This window comes from Hemiscyllium ocellatum, chromosome 4, assembly GCF_020745735.1.
Source record: "Hemiscyllium ocellatum isolate sHemOce1 chromosome 4, sHemOce1.pat.X.cur, whole genome shotgun sequence".
NCBI lineage: Eukaryota > Metazoa > Chordata > Chondrichthyes > Orectolobiformes > Hemiscylliidae > Hemiscyllium > Hemiscyllium ocellatum.
The window spans coordinates 58,951,353-58,971,440 of record NC_083404.1 but is presented as its reverse complement, the minus strand read 5'-3'; the positions used below and the strand labels follow the sequence as shown (position 1 = coordinate 58,971,440).

At 38.9% G+C, this 20,088-nt stretch overlaps 1 protein-coding gene across 1 annotated transcript in view; it reads left to right on the top strand.

Annotated features, from left to right (window-relative positions):
• LOC132815389 (sperm-associated antigen 1-like) overlaps window positions 1-19,730 on the top strand; it is a 127,116-nt gene extending 107,386 nt beyond the window's left edge. The window contains exons 17-18 of the mRNA XM_060824281.1: window positions 7,521-7,937; window positions 17,819-19,730. Of these exons, the coding sequence (XP_060680264.1) occupies window positions 7,521-7,937; window positions 17,819-17,953 (552 nt within the window). The 3' untranslated portion in view covers window positions 17,954-19,730. The remainder of the gene's footprint in view (window positions 1-7,520; window positions 7,938-17,818) is intronic.
• Window positions 19,731-20,088: the final 358 nt, after the last annotated feature.

The window sequence follows — 20,088 nt, the reverse complement described above, 5'->3', positions numbered from 1 at the left end:
AAGCACGTGAACCAATCCCCTCTGGAATCGCGCTGATTATGAACAGAGGAAAGCATTTTCAAAAATGCAGTTCCCTATAGCCAAATCACACTGCCAAAAAGTGCATTAACCCAGAACTACCTGTGGTATGTGTTAAATAGCCCCAATCAATGTCTGCTGTATGCTGTTCTTTCTTAGCTCCACCTGAACAACTTCTGCGCATTGTTCTTCCAATCTAAGATCCTCCTTTCTAATGTACTTAATATCAGTACAACTTCACTTCCTTTTGCTTTTAGTTTGCTCTTAAATGTTGAATATCCTGAATATCCAGTTTTCAGTCCTTGTCATCATGCAGTCCTGTTCTGTAATGACAAGCATTTACAATGGCAAGATGTAACCATTTACCTCTATTTGTGAATACTTTGTGCGTTTAGGTTGAGTAATTTTGACATATTTCTCTATTCAAGGCATTCTCAATGTTTGGCTTTGTTTGGGTTCATTCTAATTTGGATTACCTATTAGATTTCCCAACCATTTCACATGCTAGTTTAAGCCCTGCATCAGCACAAGCAAATCTCTCTGCAAGGATATCATTCCCAGTTCTGTAAAGATGTAACCCATCCCACTTAAACAGATCTCATCAGCCCCAGAATTCGTCTCAAGCCTCAAATTTGATGCTCATCCTCCTACACCAGTTCTTCAACCATGTGTTCAATTGATCAGCCTATTTGTTCTTATAGTAATTAATACAAATTACTTGCTGAATCCTGAGTTTCCAATTCTGAGGTCTTACATTTTAATTTCCTTCCTAGCTCTCTGAAATCTGCGAGATCTTCAGCTATCTTTTTACCTATGATGTTGGTGACAGTATGGACCATGACTTAAAGCTGAATTCCACCCCCACCAGAAATGTACTGCAGACAATCTGTGACATTCTTGATCCTGGCTCCATCCTGGAGTCAAGTTTATTGCCATCAAAACATCTTCTGATCCCCTCACTGTGGCCCTTCCATTCTCCCAAAACACACAACCCCACAGTACAGCTGAGATGCCTGCAACACCACAGCCTTAGCTCTGGTTGCAGTCTCCTGTGGAATCACTGTATGCTATTAATCTTCATTCCCATCTCTTTCTCTTGACTACATATTTTTGACATTTACTCTTGATTACGTCATTACTTTCTCCAGCTGAACTTTGGAAAAACTGAAGCTGTTCCTTTCAGTGCACACAATGAATTTGCAACTAATTTCATTGTGCTGTCTGGACACTGAGACAATGCCAAGCTATTTGCAACCTGGTTTTCTTTTCACTATCAACTTGTAAATTTATGTATGTGTCAGTTGTACTCTGGAAGAACTGACTCTTAGCTCCCAAAAATAGGTGGGTTGTAGTGGGGTCAAAAATTAAAATTAACAAAATCTGCTCACTTTCTATTTTAATAGAATGAAGCAATCTCCAGACAAACATACCAATAAGGAGCAGAAGTAGACCATTTAACCCTTGAAGGACTCCTCTGCCATTCAGCATAATCATGGTTGAACTATCTTTGCATTTCAAATTCCACATTTTTATCTACTCCTTTACCCAACAAGAATCTTCTTCTGTTAGAAAACCAATAACCTTGCCTCTATCACCTTCTGAGGGACGGCATTCCAAAGTTTCTCAATCCTCTGAGAGAAAAAAAGGTCTCCTCATAAAAGGATAATCCAATTTTCTTTTAAACCCAGCCCCCTTGTTCTGGACTTGTCCACGAAATCTTCTCACATCCATTTGTCAAGGTTTTTTAGGAACTTGTATCTTTCAGTCAAGTCACCTCTCAATCTTCTAAATGCCAGTGGAAACTAGTCTATCCAATATACAGCTCATCCAACATCCAACAAGGGCAAGGGCAGCAGATGGGAACACCACTAACCGCAAGTTCCCTTCCAAGCTACTCACCATCCTGACTTGGAAATATATAAATAGGGCAGCATGGTGGCTCAGTGTTTAGCACTTAGGCAACTATCTGTGTGGAGTTTTCACATTCTCCTCATGTCAGTGTGGGTTTCCTCTGGGTGTTCCTGTTTCCTCCACGGTCACAAAGATGTGCAGGTTAGGTGAATTGGCCATGCTAAATTGATAATAGTGTTCAGAGATGTGTAAGTTAGGTGCATTAGTCAAGGAAAATATAGAGTGACAGAGTAGGGGAATGGGTCTGGGTGGGATACTCTTCAGTGGGTCGATGTGGACTTGTTAGGTTGGATGTCCTGTACCACACTGCAGTGATTGTATGATTATATGATATCATTGTTACTTCACTGTCACTGGGTTAAAATCCTGGAATTCCCTCTCTAAGGGCATTGTGAGTCAACCTACAAAATATCAGAGTATAGCAGTTCAAGAAGGCAACTCACTACCACCTTCACAAGGGCAACTAGGGACAGGCAATAAAAAATTCTGGTACAGCCAATGATGGCCATGTCCATAAGTAAATAAATTAAAAAAACTTCCTCATGGGACAGCTGGCTCATTCCAAATATCAATCCACTAAACCTCCTCTAAACAGCCTCCAACCTCAATCACAGAAAATGTAAGGCACAAAGGAAGACCATTTGACTCATTGTGCCTGCAACAGCTCTTCAAATGAATATCATTACCCAGTGCCAATCTCCTGCTTTGTTCAATACTCTTGAATTTTATCTTTATCCAAATTATTGTTCAGTATCCCTTTGAAATGTTTCAATTGAATCAACTTCCAAAATACTTCCAGATCCTAATTACTCACTGAGTGAAAACGTTTTGTCTCGTGCCACCTATTCTTCTTTTGCAAATTGTTTTAAATCTAAGAACTCTTGACCTTGCTTCTTTCATAAGCAGAAACAGTTTCTCCCTATCCACTGATTCTAGCTGCTCATGATTTTGAAAACCCCTATTAGATCTCCTCTCAGCCACCTTCTCTCCAAGCAGAACAGTGTCAACTTTTTCAATCTATTCTCATACGTGAAATTTCTCATTCCTGAAGCCATTTCTGTAAATCACTTCAACACTGTCTCAATCTGTTCCTATAGTGTGATGCCCAGAACTGTAAGTAGTACTGCAGCTGAGGTCTAAGAAGTGTCTTGTTCAAGTTATCATCCAAACGTAGGGTAATTTGATAATAGAACAAATTTAAAGGCTTTATATCTGAATGCACAAAGCATTCAGAATAAAAATAATAAGTGAACAGCACCATTGGGTAAGTGGTTATGATCTGGTAGCAGTTACTAAGATGTTGCGGGGAGACCAGATTTGGGAATTGCATATCCAAGGGTACTCTATTTCAGAAAGTTAGGCAGGAAAGAAAAGGAGGTGGCCGACATGACACCTATTGTTAACATTCACTTGAGAATGTAACTTTAAAAAAGGTCTGGGATTTACATTTGAAAAAACTGAAACCAACATGATATTCTAAAAGATAAGAGACTTAACAAATAATCCAGGTCTTTTTCAATATATAATTTCAGTTACATCATACAGTATACTTCTGCTATAAATTCTGTGTCTTACAAACTTATACTCCACAACCACTCCGAAAGCTAGTGCATCCAAACAAACCTGTTAGACTATAACCTGGCATTGTGTGATTTTTAACTTTGTAAACCCCAATCCAACACCGGCATCTCCAAATCATGGTATAGTGTTGTTAGTAAAGAACTAGATCAGTGATGTAGTCAGAAATGAAGTAAACACTGGAGATCCAGACACTGATTCAGTCTGGTAGAAATAAAAAATAACAAGGAAAAGAAGTTCCTGTTGAGAGTAATCTATAGGTCCCCAAACAGTATTCGCTGCTGAAAATGTGTTGCTGAAAAGCGCAGCAGGTCAGGCAGCATTTTGGGCATGAGCCTGAACATTCCTGAAGAAGGGCTCATGCCCGAAATGTCGATTCCCCTGCTCCTCGGATGCTGCCTGACCTGCTGCGCTTTTCCAGCAACACATTTTCAGCTCTGATCTCCGGCATCTGCAGTCCTCACTTTCTCCCCAAACAGTAGTCCCACAGTGCGCCACAGGAAATACTGAGGATTTGTAAGAAAGGTACAGCAATAATCATGGGTGATTTTAAAATGCATGTAGATTGGATTTAATCAAGTTGGCAACCGTTAGCCCCAATGAACTGTATTAGAGATTGTTTCTTGAAGCCATATGTTGGGCAACCAACCAGGAGCAGATTATTTTGGATTTGATATTGTGTAATAAGGTGGGATTAATTCTTGATCTCAGAGTAAATGATCCTGTTGGAAGGAGTGATTATAGCATGTTAGAATTTCAAATGCAGTTGGAAGGTGCAAAACTAGAATCACAGATTCACATTTGAAGTTAACAAAGTTAATTACCTAGGCATGAGGACAGATCTGGCCCTGGTGGTCTAGGCAGGAAGACTAAAAGGTAGGACATTGTCAGATGTTTAAGGAAATACTCAATTGCTCCCAATTAAAATTTATTCCAGAAAGGAAAAAAATTTGTAAAGGGGGAGAAGAAACATTCATTGCTAAGCAAAGAAGTTAAAGATAAATTCAAAAATTAAAGTTAAAGCCAAATTACTTCTCTCAAAGGGTTGTGAATTTGTTGAATTCACCCTAGAATGCTGCGACATTGAGTACGTTTTTAAGTACTAATGGGTTGAAGAGATATGCATAGTGACCAGGAAGGTGGAGTTGAGGTCAAGCAATAATCGTAGCAAATGACAGGGTAGGCTGGAGGAGCTGAATTGCCCATCCCATTCCTAGTTTTTAGTTTCAACATCACCCTTTGCTCTTGTGCTCTAAGCCTCTATTAATAAAGATAAGGTTGTTGTATGCTTTACTTACCGCTCTCTATACCTGTCCTGCTGTCTTCAATAATTTGTGCAGATAAATACCCTGGTCCTTGTTCCCTTTAGAATTGTACCTCCGATTTTATATTATCATGCAGTCTTCTTTCTCATAAAATGTATCACCTCAGACTTCTCTACATTGAAACTCATCTGCCCACTCCACCAGTTTGACTTTGTCCCTTTGGAGGTCTGCACTGTCCTTGTTACAGTTTATAATTTTTCCAGGTTTCATGTTATCTGCAAATTTTGAAATTTTCCAATGCACACCAAGATCTAGTTTACTAATATGTATCGTAAAAAGCAAGGGTTCCGATACCAACCTCTGGGGAATTCCACTGCGAATTTTCCTCTTTTGACCGTTGCTCTCTGTTTCCGATCACTCAGCCAAATTTGTATCCATGTTGCTCCTGTTCTTTTTATTCCATGACCTATAATTTTCCTCACAAGTCTGTTGTAGTGTTATAATGCATATGCCAAAGATACATCTATATCACATCAAGAGTGTTATCCTCATCTGCCCTTTCTGTTAACTCTTGAAAAGAAAAACTCAAGGAACTTAATTAAACACCATTTTTCCCTTAAAAATTCATTCTGACTCTTCCTAATCAATCATCCTTTTTCCATGTGACTACTAATTCTATGCCAATTAATTGTTTCTTCTCAGCCACTGATGTTAAACTGTTCAGTATTATGCCATTTGGCCCATCAAGTCTTCTCTGCCATTCAATCATGGTTGACATGTTTCTCAACCCCATTCTCCTTCCTTCTCCTGTAACCCTTGACCCCCTTACTAATAAAGAAGCTTTTTTAAATATACTCAATCACTTGGCCTCCGTAGTCTTTTGAGGCAATGCATACCACAGATCCATCACACTCTGGCTGAAGAAATATTTCCTCATCTCAGTTCTAAAAAGTAATCACTTAACTCTGAGGCTGTGCCCTCGGCTCCTACTCTGTCCTACTAGTGAAAGTATCTTCTCAATATCCATTCTATCCAGGCCTCTCGGTATTCTGTAAGTTTAAATGAGATCCTCCGTCATCTTTATAAACTCCATTGAGTACAGACCTGGAATCCTCAACCGCTCCTGATATGACAAGCCCTTCATCTCTGGGATCCTTCTTATAGACCTGCACATCCTACCTTAGATACAGACCAAAAGCTACTCTCAATATTCCAAAAGCAGTCTGACCAAAACCTGAAACACCATCAGCAGTACATCTCTACTGTTGCCTTCTTGAAATGAATGCAAACATTGCATTTGCCTTCCTAACTGCTAACTGAACTTGCATGATAATCTTAAGAAAATCCTAAACAAGAATGCTTAACTCCCTTTGTGCTTCAGATTTCTGAAGCCTTTCCTCATTTAGAAAACTGTCTACCCCTCTACTCTTCCTACCAAAATGCATAACCTCACACTTTCCCACAATGTATTCCATCTGCTACTTTCTTTGACCACTCTCCTCGCCTGTCCAGGTCCATGTGCAAACCTAGCCACAATGTATTCAGTTCTTTTATTCAAATTGTTATTGTCCCTCAGCTCATTTAAGATTAACTTGGATCAGTACTTGAAGCACTGTAACCTGCAAGGCTACAAACCAGGTGCTGGAAAGTGAAAATTAAAATGGGTGACTAATTTATTCAGCTGGCCCAGACATGATGGGCTAAATGTCCTCTTTCTGTGCTGTAACTTTTACATGGTTCTATACATTCTCCTGTAAATCAGAACATTTAATAATTGGAATATGCTAGTCCAGACCCCTGAGATGGAATGTCCTGCTGCACTACACACTTTCTACAGTATACTATTTCATTGCCTCGGTGCAAATAACAAAGTTTACTCTCCAGTAATGACAAATAAATTTAATGCTGCTTAATATGCTATATCCATAGGCTTCTCATTTTCTGAAATTCCCCCTTTTTTCAAAGGTTACATGCAAGGTCCAGATAACAGTGGAGGGAAACAAAACATAATCTTATGTATGAATAGTTATTAGAAGTCACAACTAAGGCTTTTTTCCTAGCTGAGACAGGACAATCTGTACCAGCTGCGCTTAAGATGCAGTGATGACTTGAATGTACAGGATAAGTATTGAGCCATCTAAAACTAAGGGAATTCCAACAAGAGAGAACCAAAACTTTAACTAAACCAGGGTCATAATTACTATTGTTGCAAGAGCAGGCCGAAAACCTACCACAGAAATAATGCTGTCATGATGGATGGGGAACCTGGATCCTGAACTAACAACGCTCTTTTTGGTTTATTGCCTGGATTTTCAGCAGCCTCCCTACTCAATCCAGAATCCTAAGTACATTTTTCTCTATTCATGGGCTATGATTATTGCTGGCTAAGCCAGAATTATTGCCTATCCCTATTAGCTCTTGGGAAGGGACAGGGACTCCCACACTGCTGTCAGGAATGAAATTGCAGACTTTTGACTTAGCCACAGCAAAGGAATAAAGATATTGTTCTAAGTCAGAATGATGTGTAGCTTGAAGGGGAATGCAGTTTGTGCTGTTCCCATGTATAAGCCCTATCCTTCTCAATGGTAAAGGTCATGGGTTTTCAAGTTGTTACGAAGGGATGTTTGTTGAGTATACAGTTTATATCATGTCAGATTTTAAAAATAGCTTTCACATCATGTTTAATGCTCTGCAGTTTTTAAAGACCAGATATCTTCTATTCAAATTCTACCATTTTACCTTCAAAAGGTTGCTGATAGTGATGAAGAGGAGGAGAAAGTAATGAAAAAAACCAGTGAGCAAGAAATTCTAAGTAACCCTGAAACTGGACAAGTGGATTCTGTAATAAAGAAGAATGCATCAACTCGACAAGAAACTTTTGAAAATTCTCAGCCACTACCAGAAAAAGGAGCTAACTTAAAGCCAATGAATGCATATGAATTTGGTCAAGCCTTAAATTTGTTGCAGGCCAAGAAGGATCTTGCTGCCTGTGCGGAGCTGCTAAAAAATGTAGAACCAGAGGACCTACCATCCATGATGAGCAATAAACTAGACGGTGATGTGTTCACTATACTTATTCAGACTTTGAAAGGACACCTTTTAGAAAAGAACCCCAGCCTTGTGTATCAGCATCTTGTTCACCTGTGCAAAACAGAAAGGTTTAAGGTGTGTGTTGTTTAAAGTTTAACCACATTTTTAAAAGTTGAATAGAATTTATGAACTGTTTCATTCAACAGATGTGTGAGCATGTTTATGTTCTATACAATCTTCCTCATATTTATTTCACTTTACCCTATCAACATATTAATTGTTTGTTTTGTGCTCATGTACTTACCTAGCTTCCCCTTAAATGGACCTGTGCTATTTGCCTCATCTACTCCACATGGCAGGAGGTTCAACTTATTGTACTAAAGGAAGATAGGACAAAACATCACTAAATCCTTTGATAATTTTAAAGACTGTTACCACATCCAATGTTTCTGTCTTTCCTGAGAGCCTCAATGCTCAAAACATCATTCAATATGGTGGTTAGCACTGCTGCCGCACAGTGCCAGGGACCCAGGTTTGATTCCAGCTTCAGATGAATGCGTGGAGTTCGCACATTGTCCTTGTGTCTGCGTGGGTTTCCTCTGAATGCTCCAATTTCCTCCCACAGTCCAAAGATGTGTAGTTTAGGAGGATTAGCCATGCTAAATTGTCAAGGGATATGCAGGCTTAGGGCAGAGGGTCAGTGTGGGGTCAGTGGGCTTGCTTTCACTTTGTAGGGATTGTATGATTCTGTGATCACCTTTATAAATCTTCGTTCTCCAGTTCTTCACATCTTTTTTTTAAAATTTGAAGACCAGAACTGAACACATTGTGAAGGTTCTAGAGAGGCTACAGAAAAAGACCATCAGTGTAGTTACAGGGATGTAGAACTTCAGCTTTGTGGGTAGTTAGGGAAGATGGTTGTTCTCTTTGGAGAAGAGAAGATTAAGAGGAGATGTGGTAAAGTTGTTAAAATTGTGAGAGATCAGTAGAGAATATGTGGGGAGAAACTTCACTATTGGTGGAAGAATTCATTACTGGTGTGGGGTGGGGGGGTGGCAGTGGTGGGGTAGGGGAGACAAAGAACTACAGATGCTGGAAATCCAAAACAAAATCAGAGATTGCTAGAAAAATTAAGTCTGTCAACATCTAATGACCCTTCTTCAAATGTTTTGATGAAGTGTCCTTTGAGTCGTTGTGTTTACTTTGGACTTTTTACTTTTCAAATTCTCACAGCAGAATGTCATTCTTAGTTTTACTTATGTTGTTGGTTCTTATGCAGACAATAACAATCAGATTCTCCCTTTCCTACTCCCAAACGTCTCTGACCACGATAAGCTAAAACCCTGGTACCTGGTAGGTAACATATCTTTTGGAGTCCCTGATTGTAGCTGCAGGGAACATTTTCTATTCCTCTGACTTTACTGTCCCTAGCACTATCTCACACCTTCTCCCTCCTCCTACTTGAATTGCATCCTGCACTGAGATGCCATGGTCAGTTTGCATATCAACCCTGCAGTCCTTTTCATTCCCACAGGTAGATTTCACACCTGAAGAAGCACCTTGTGACATATTTGCTTTTGGCCCATGTAAATAAACTGTTGCTAACAAACTCTAGAGGTGCTTAGTCTTGGAAGATAGCAGCATGCTTAATCCAAGAACAAGTACTGGAATTATTGTCAAAAACTGAAACCTAACATCATTCCCATGTATCCTTTTCTAAAATTTCTAATGTGTTGTTGCTTATTGATGAAAAGAAAAAAAAACATAATTAGTATTTCTACAAATCTCAAGCACTGAGGTGCATCAAGTAGCACTTTGAAGAATAGTAGATAATCAGTAGATGCTGAAACCAGAAAGCGATCAGGAGAAGACAAAAGAAAAATTCAGAAGAATTTATTTAAAATGTCTTTGAAGGAGGGAGGAAAATAGCAAGGTAAGTGTGCTGCAAGTGAGCTCAGAAGGCAAGGTGACTAAAAGAGTAGCCAACAATGGTAGAACAAAGTAAATGCAAAATAAGAGAAGAAGTAGCTAGTTTAAGAGAAGTACTACAGGATACTACAGGAGCTACTTAATGTTGAATATTTGAGGTCAGTTTTCTGGGACACAGAGCGTATCAGAGAAATATGCAGTGAATATTGCAGTGTTGAAAATGTTGATGGTTATGAGGCAAATGTAGTGAGAGTGATAATCTTTCAAAAGAGAAAAGAAATGCTCTAGTAACCTATCAGTTGTGGTAAGGAAGCAGTTAATTAGCAATAGTTAAATATAACCTTAATATTTGCTAGTGTATCACTGACATCAAGCAGGTAAATAGCTGTACATATCTCCTATGTGATATAGTTATATGAAATAATTAAACATGCATCTAACATACCGTATTTATCTAAATTAAACGTTTCTTTTCAAAACAATGAGAATACCTTTTCAGTAACATCAAAGTACAGCATTCCTGCTTCTAGTTCCCTTAATTAAAAAGTTGTGGTGCAATAGAAAAGCAAATGATCATCATCACTGGAGGGAAGAAAAAATAAGAAAGCTAATGAGACTGAAGGCCGTGCATCCTAGATTCTTAAAAGGAGTGGTTTCAGAGATGATGAACATGTTGGTTGTAACCTTCTAAAATTCTCTAGGTTCTGTCAAGAAAGGAGGTGGACAAAAAGCAGGAACTGTAGGCCAGTTAGTATGACATCAGTTGTTGAGAAAATATTGAAACTAGTACTAAGGAGGTAGTAACAGGACTTCTAGAAAAAGGTCAATCATGTTGACAATTTTATTAGAGCTTTTCAGTGATTTGAAGATTAAAAAGGATTTCATTGATGTAATTTATTTGGATTTCCAAAAATCATTTGACAAGATGCCACACACAAGGTAAGAGCTAATGTTAGGTTAACATGAATAGAAGACTGGCTAACTAACAGGAACTAGTGGGATAAATTGGTAGTTTTTAGGTTCATAAATTAGTGGAGTGCTACAGGGATCATTGCCGGGGCTTCTATTGTTTACAGTCTGTGGTAATGATTTGAATGAATGTTCTGAGTGCAATGTATGCTGATGACACAAAGATAGATGGGAAATCAAGTTGTGGGGAAAATACAAAATGTGTGAAAGAATATTGATAGGTTAAGTGAATGAATGAATGAAAATTTAGCAAGTGGAAAATCATCTGGGAAAATGTGAGGATGTCCATTGGCAGGAAGATTAGAAAAGCAGATTATTATTTAAACGGAAGCATACTGCAGAATTTTGAAGTACTGGGTATTCTGGGTATCCTTGTATATGAACCACAAACTTTAGGATGCATGTACACAATTACTTAGACAATGGGAATTTTTATTGCAAGGGTGTTGGAGTATCTTACAGTGAGTGAGGTTAGGAAAGCTGGTTCAGCTCTCAGTTTTTTAACCACCTCTCAGCCAGTCACAACAAATACCTGTATTCTAATTTCTTTTTAGTATGTGGCTATAACATGTGTTGATTAAACATGTAGTTACAAAATCAAAATGAATAGACAATGATAAGGTTTTCTTGAGTGAAAGAAATAGGAATTTTATTAACCACTAAATCAGAGAAAAAGAAAGATTGATGTCAAACACTCAAATTCTGACAGCAAGTACTTTTTTTTGGAAAAAAAAGTGTATGTCTGGCACAGACAGGAAGAATAAAGGCTTCATATCAGTACACTTGAGGTGTTAGATTTTAAATAAGGTAACAGTTGTTTAGTTGTCGAGAGATACCTTCAGCAGTGGAAGCATTTGTTTAATATGGTTTCAGTTTTGGTAACTAGTTGATTTTGTATTTTATGTTTCCCCTGGACAATACTGTGCCAGTACCCCATAAATTGGAAGCTATTTCTCCCACACCAACCTTTGAACTAGCATTTAGTTTTCTAGTCTTATTTATGTTACAGCAATTTGCACAAGGATCAGGTAGTAGCAATGCAGAAATCATTACTTTTGTGGTTCTGCTTTTAAATTTAGCCCCAAGCTGCTTATGATCCCTCTGCAGAATCTCTTTCCTGTCTGTGTCATTGATATCTAAGTGGACCACAACAAATGGATCTTTCCCCTCCCAATTCAAATTGCAGCCCCAAAATGATGTCTTTATGTGAAATAGGCAACAGAGCTTACAGGACTCTGCTGCAGAAAATATTCTCTCTTCCCTAAGTATGCTATCCACTATTACGACTGCATTTAACTTTCTTCCCCCAACTTGAATGGTGCTCTGGACCTTGGCCCTGTGGTCAGTTCAATCATCCCCCCTGCAATCTGTGCCCTTGTCGAAGGCTTATGCCCAATTCCTGCTCCTCAGACGCTGCCTGACCAGCTGTGCTTTTCCAGTACCACACTCTTTGACTCAGGAACTTTGAACCTATTGAATAAAGCCACTGACTGATGCTCCTTTAGAGTAAGTTTTGGATCCCTCACTCATAGTCACATTTCCCGGTCCCTGACCACAAGCTACAATTGGTGTAATTAAAGGGTATGATTGTTTGATACCCTTGACGGGGGAAGACTGTGTGGTTCCTTTAAGAGATAAAGTGCTTTTTTAAGCTTACCGAATTATATAGAAAAGTCTGTCTTTAAGTAGCTGGAGATTAGACACAGTTCTGAAATTGAAACGGTGGCTCAGTGGTTAATACTGCAGCCTCACAGCACCAGGTACCTGGGCTCGATTCCAGTCTCGGGCGACTGGCTGTGTGGAGTTTGCATACTCTCCCCGTGTCTGTATGGGTTTCCTCCCACAGTCCAAAGATGTGCAGGTCAGGTAAATTGACCATGCTAAATTGCCCATAGTGTTAGGTACATTAGTCAGAGGGAAATGGTTCTGGGTGGGTTATTCTTCGGAGGGTCGGTGTGGACTTGTTGGACTGAAGGGCCTGTTTCCACACTGTAGGGAGTATAATCCAATCTAAAAGTGAATTCCTTAACTGCGCTCCTCACCTGAAATACCATCTCTCTATTTAAAACACATTTTTTTAGAATCCCTACAGGCCCTGTAGCCCAACAAGTCCACACTGACCCTCCGAAGAGTAACCCACCCAGATCCTTACCCTATTATCCCACATTTACCTCTGACTAATGCATCTAACCTACACATCCCTGGGCAATTTGGCATGACCAATTCATGTAACCTTCACATCTTTAGACTATGGGAGGAAACGGAGCATGCAGAGGAAACCCACGCAGACATGGGAGAATGTGCAAACTCCACACAGACAGTTGCCAAAGGTTGGAATCAGATCCGGGTTCCTGGCACTGTGAGGCAGCAGTGCTAACCACTGAGCCACTGTGTTGTCCCTTGACCTTTCAAAAGAGATACAGAAGAAAACTCAGCAATTACCTACCATTTTTCCTGTGACATTACCTTTTAGTTTTGACAAGAGAAGCTCATTGGAAGGCCCTCTGCTGCCAATTTATATTGCCTGCTGCTGCTGCCTTTCTCATGCAGCTCCACTCTTCCCTTGATGAAGATGCTGTCCCCATTCTCTCATGTTGTTTGAGAAGCTGCTGACCCTGCTGTCTGTATCTCTCTGTGAAGCTGCTTTTTTGACAATCGCATGTTAGAAGTTGAATATTGATAATCCATTTTTAATTGTTATTATAACAGGTATAAAAGAGGGAAACCTTGGTGCTACTGTCCAGGATGTTGGACTTGGGTTTGTGTGTGTAGATTTGGTATCGTTACTTAAGCTGTGATCCACTTATATTGGAAACAGTTTCGATAAAATTCACTAGGCCGGAGTGAAGGGTTTATCTCATGAGGAAAGTTTGAGTGTGATTTAAAAAAAAGAGAAGAAATTTTATTGAAATGTGTAGCATTCTAAGATTGGGGGTTGGCAGGGTGCATTCTTAGAGGATTTTCTGTCTCAGGAGATGTTATAAAGTTGTGTAGATTAATAATGAATTGGATATATGATGCTTTCTTAGAGAACTTAGAGACTTCTTGTGAGAGCTAGATGTGTATTTCTTAGATGACAGTTCGCTCTCCCCTGTATATACTCATTCAGAGGACATAAGAAGCCCTCTCCTTATGTACTCTGGATGACATGTCAATTTCCATATATCAGTATCGATCCAAGGTTGTCAAAACCATCAGTATTGGCTTTCAATCTCTAAGTGCTTGGTTTAAATTAATTGGCTGATTTAAGCTAATTGCCAAAACATCAAAACAGGGCTAAGGTTTCCAATCACACAGCCAATTGATACATGTTTCAATTTCAGAACTGTCTGTAATCTACAGCTACTTAAAGACTGACTTTTCTATATAAAACTGCAAGCTTAAAAAAGCACTTTATCTCCTAAAGGAACCACACAGTCTTCCCCCAATTTTTTTTACAAACAAGTGCTAGCTTTCTGCCTTCTAAATCACGATTTCTGTTCACAACTTGTTAACAGCAAATCTAGAACTTGACGGTACAGCTTAAAAATAAGGGCCGGATATTTCAAAGAGCAGCTATCACAATCAGATTGTCACTCCAATCCTTTTTAACATTAAGAAAGAACTCCATGTTTCTGATCAGAGGTCCTGATCAAGGCTCCTTTAGAATTGCAGAGCATTCTTTAAGTTAGATAGGTCCCTCTTAGTGCAGGCTAATCACATCCCTTTTCTTTACCCGAGTCAGTTGAAATATTTAAAGATCCATCATCACAGACAGCTGTGAAGGAATAGATACATAAGATCGGTGTGAGTCTGGATGATCAGGAGGATAGATTGCCAGCTGGATAGTGAGTCAGGTGCCAAGTTGGTAGGGGTTCAGAAATAGGGGCTCAAGGGACCAGTCAAGTGATGGAACATTTAGAGTAGGTCGAGGTAGGCAGCACATACTGGATTCAATCACAGGTTCAGACTGGGGTGGGGGTTCAAGGTCCAAGTGGAGAGAGAAGGGTGTTTGGTCATGTTCAGTGAGGGTCTTCTTAGGTTAGTCAGGTTAGGAGGAGGCAGCCGGGATTGTCAGATTTGGTGGGAGAGTGTGGTGCTGGAAAAGCACAGCCACACTTAAGAGGCATTTGGACGGGTATATGAATAGGAAGGGTTTGGAAGGATATGGGCCAGGTGCTGGCAGGTGGGACTAGATTGGGTTGGGATATCTAGTCGGCGTGGACAGGTTGGACCGAAGGGTCTGTTTCCATGCTGTACATCTCTATGAATCTAAATGAGCAGGAGAGGTATCCCAAAGGCCTACCAGAAGCAATACTTGAAAACATGTTGTGACATATGCTTCAGGCTTCAAGCAGGCCAGGCAGCTTCCAATGAGCAGGAGAATTGATGCTTCGGGCATGAGCTCTTCATCAGCAATGAGGCCTCATTCCTGATGAAGGGCTTATGCCCAAATGGTCAATTCTCCTGTTCCTCAAAAAGAGCAGGAATTTCATCTCCCAAAAAGTAATTGGTGTTTGGAATTTTTTACACAAAGTAGTGGCTGAGACATCGAATATATTCAGTACTGAAATTGACAGATTTTTTTTAATCAACAAAGAGATGTAGAGAGTAGACAAGAAAGTGGAGTTAAGGCCGCAATCAATTTAGGCATAATCTTATTGAATAATGGAGCAGTATTAATTAATTGAATGGCGTCCTGGATGTGTTTCTTAAGAATTTATTATAGATTATGACTATATGACTCTATTATAAGATCACATGCGCTCATCTCAGGCAAGGTCTTTGGATAGTACCAGAATTAACTATATATTGTACTAAGCAGACACCTAGAACCTAAGAACTAGGATCAGGAGTAGGCAATTCAGCAATTACCCCACCATTTAGTATGATCATGGTTGATCTTTATCTTGGTCTCAACTCCATTTTCTTGCCACTCCCCAAAACACATTGATAATTCTATCTCTTTCTTAAATTTACTCAATGTCCCAGGATCTACCACACTCTGACGTAATGAAAATTTCGCAATCCTTTGAGAGAAGGAATTTCTCCGTGTCACTGCTTTCCCTTTTAAATCTGCAATCCCTTATCCTGAAACAATGACCTCTTGTTTCAGATTACCCTACATGAGGAAACATCCTTTCTACATCTACTTTGTCAACCTCCCTTAACATCTTATAAACTCAATCAGATCTCCTCTAACTTTTCTAAGCTCCAGAGAGTATTGACCTAAACTGCTCAATCTTTCTTCATAAGATAAACCCCTAGTCTCTGGAATCAATTTAATGAATTACCTCTGTTGCAAGTATATCCCTCCACAAGAGGACTAAAATTGTATGCAATGCTCCAGATCGTCTCACTAATTCCTTGTACAGTTGCAGCAATATTTCCCTACTTTTATACTTTCCTCCTTTTACCTGGCAAGCTATGGATCTCTACAGCTCAGAAAAGAGCCTAATCTTTACAGAACAAATCTTATTCTTTAGTTTTGGGTTTTCCACAGATTTGATGTACTTAATACTAATTGAAATCTTCCTTGTACATGGGATTTGACTTAAAAATCAGTCATCCAGGACTCTTGTACTATTCTCTAGTGCTCTGGTTATAATCAGCTGCTTTTCAAAGATGGGAATAACAATTGTTAGATGAAGGCTTCTAAATGCAATTAAGTAGAGCCAATCTGTCTTTTCTGTTTAGAAGTATTCAAAACAAAAGTCCTTGTAATTTGAATATTTATTGTTAAATCAGCAAAATAATTTTGAATTAATAGTAAAGTACACAAGAATGATTAATTGAGTTTTACTGTTATGATTAGCCATATCATAGCTCTCTTCCCTTCCCACCTCCCAAATCTCTACAGGCCTGCGCTCTTCCATATTTGATTGAAGATGACACTTCCTGTCAAAGCAAAAGGTTTAACCTGAGTTTTGGAATTCATTGTTGGGAAATTATTCTGATTATGTGCAATTTCATCTAAAAAGTCTCTCATTAGGAAGCAGTACACTTCAAAGGTCGACCATAGAAGTTAGACAGATAGGCCAGGCCAATGTTAATGAGGACAGAAAATCACGCGGGCAGGAAACAGGTAAAATGTGGTTCTAGGTCTGAAATCCATATCAGATAACCATGGTTTGTCAGTAAGTTCTGGATAATTACCCAGTATTCCAAATATAGTGCAGATCAAAATGACTGAGTCTGAAAATTGAGTGGTGAGGAAATTGTCAATTCAGAGTAGATGGGAAAGAGCCATATGAAAGAAATGGCATGCTAGCATTCCAGGAGACAAGAAGATATATGTAGCACTACATACTTGAGAGATTTTCACGTTATTAACAGGATAGGAGACAGAAGATTTGTGACAGCCAAGTGTTGAAATACAGCTGTAGAAATAAGCAGGGATAACAAGACATAAGACTGACAATCAAGCAAACTTCACAAATTTGGTTACATTATATCCTGCACCAGGGCCCTAGTAGCAAAGTGGAGAAAACTGTTTGGCAGGGTCACTAACTTATATAATACCTGAATTGGGATCTAATGGACAAAGGGAGTTGTCTGAAGTCTCAATCTGGAGCCTAGTTCCTGGAAGTGCACAAGCATCAGGTTAGGAGCAAGGTAATGTTTTACTTGCATTTTAGTGGCAGTCTTTAGAAAATTGAACCACAAAAAATGGACTGTAAATAGCTTTCCAAAGGGGCCTGAAACAGATGTTAGTGCCTCCATCTGCAAAGGTGTAGGACCTAACATTAATTTCTGCAAGCATTCCAAATACTTCAAGGGAACACTGTGGAATTTGGCATGGAACTCTTTTGGTGTAGTTTGAGCACACAGTGCATTCAGTTTGAATCTTTCAGTTCCTGTTTTTCTACCCCCACTATCCGTCCAAAAAAAAAATCACCATTTACAATCCAGTTTCTAGGTCATTGATTTTCTTTATGCGTATTGGTATCTCTAAAGAATGGCTAAAAAATTGGGAGGAGACTTCCACTTTACATAAAACCACGACTATATGAATGTTTGGCAAAGTTACTAACAAATTACGTTTTGTGTCTGATATATCTACATGTTACCTCGGTGCTGGATAACTTTAATATTATGGGGATAATCAACTAAATAAAATGAATTTTATTTTTATGCAGATGGTGTCAGTGCTTATAGGTAAAGAAAGAGAACAAGTGCAACAACTCTTCAGCTGTCTGGCACAAATGAAAAGTGATGACTTCACTTCTGAAGATGTACAAAATCTAGCAAGAAACTATGATGTACAATGTTAGTTACTTAGCAAGAATCACAAGGTTAATATTTTGTCTGTGCAACTCAGGAGGTTAAAAATTGTACGGCTTGTGTTACATACTTGATTTCCACTTTATTTTTCCTTGAAATGAGCAAATATTGACCTAGAAATTAAATTGCTAATCTTTTACTTCTTATCCTTCCCTTTACTGTTTGTTCAAAAGTACACCACCTAAAAGTCCATCTGTATAAAACTGTTAATTAATGATTTTTTTTATTATTTGTTAGCCTATGTTGGTTTGCTCTAAAGAAACATTAAGTAATTTTCATTGTCATGGGCTTCATTCCTGAAATATAAACAAGCAAGCAAGACCTGTTAATTCTTCGTTCAAAAACAAAATCCTGCAAATTCCAGGAATCTGAAATAACCTCAAGAAATGCTGGGAGTATTCAGGTAGCATTTATGACAAAAAACAGGAGTTAATAACCCAGATTGTACACTACAAGGATAGTCATTACTAAAGCGTACACTGGAATTAAATGTCAAAACCATGTGAAATTTTGTTACAGCTGACTGTTTAGAAACTTGAAATTTCTCTGGGCAATTACCTGACATTTGGAACCCTTCAAAAGTTCCCCTACTCTGAGTTAAAGTCAGAGACTTTGGATAGTTCTGACTTACTTACCTCAAACGTTAGACACAAGGAGAGAAAAGGATTAAAATCTCTTCCAGTTTCTGGCTAATTCTGCTATTGACAACATCCACGCACCATATGCTCCCCACCACCACCACCCCACATCCCCCAACCACCCCACCACCACCACTCTGGACAACCTACAAACTCCTGTGCAGATTTGATTCTCCACCTCTCCTCCTGACCTACGCTAAACCCTTGCCTGCCTACCTGCCACCTTACCCCCTCACTTGCCTTACAAATTTATCTTCTGTCAGTAGCTCCCAAGATAATTATGGAGCTTTTATCTACAGAAGAGGGCAGCTACTGCTGTGGTTTCAAGACAGAACCATTCCACGGATGCCTGCATGGCTTGCCACACTTTACTGAGTAGTTTCAACTGGGAAGGCTCTTGCCCCAATGGTTCAGACAGAATACTGCTCTCAAGGTAAGTGGGCAATATTTTGTCTGATTTGTCAGAAATAGGGATTCCAACCCAGATTGGAAGATTTGGGCCAATGTTCCAGTGATGACCTTTCATCAGAAAGTTGCAATGAAAAGTCATTAACATGAAATGTTGACTCTTTCTCTCTCTACAGTTAACCAGACTTTGATACTTCCAGCATAATATTTCTGTGGTTTCTTCAAATTGAACTGGAGTTCAACATTTTTTTTGTATGTTTCAGCTAGTAACACAAATTCAATAACCATTATTTTTTGCTATGTTATAACTTCAACTCTGTTCTACCTCTAGAAATGTCACCTTGTAATTTAATTTTAAATTTTTACAAAGCTTTAAATATAGAATAGACAGCACTGGTAACTTTTTTTATACTCCAGAAGTGGTTATACTCTGATTAATATTAATCTGGAATGCAGTAGCTTTTGTTAACAGATTGCCTGGCCCAGAATGCTACCTTATCCCTTGAATGAGCAGGAATTAACCTCAGCAAGGGCAATTATTTTTTAAAAACTTGAAATTTGAATGTAAAACATATTTCTTTAGAATGCAATAAATTTGTGCAGATGATTTTACTGCTGCAATATTTAAAACATTGTGATGTTTAATAACTTGATGCACTGTAATGTATTCTCACAATTAAGGTCAGGGAAATACAAACGTTACTTCAGCCCGTTGTATTTATGCACTGAAATAAACTATACTTGTATTGATTCCTTCTTGTCTATCCCAGATTATTTGTACTGGTGGAATAGTAATTTTGCAAGGCAATATTCTCAGTATAAAACTTTGTTCACCAGGAACCTTGCATCATTTGGAGCTTTTGTATTTGAAGGGGTTTTCCTCACACAACTATCGCCACATCTGATCACCCTCAGTATTAACAATTGCCCATCATGTCTTTTTAAAGTCTTTCTCCTCTCACCTTAAATATATGCCCCCCCCTAGGGAAAATCCATTCACCGTATCTATGTTGCTCATGATTTTATAAACCTAAATAAGGTCACCCTTTGGCCTCCTGTGCTCCAGTGAAAAAAGCGTC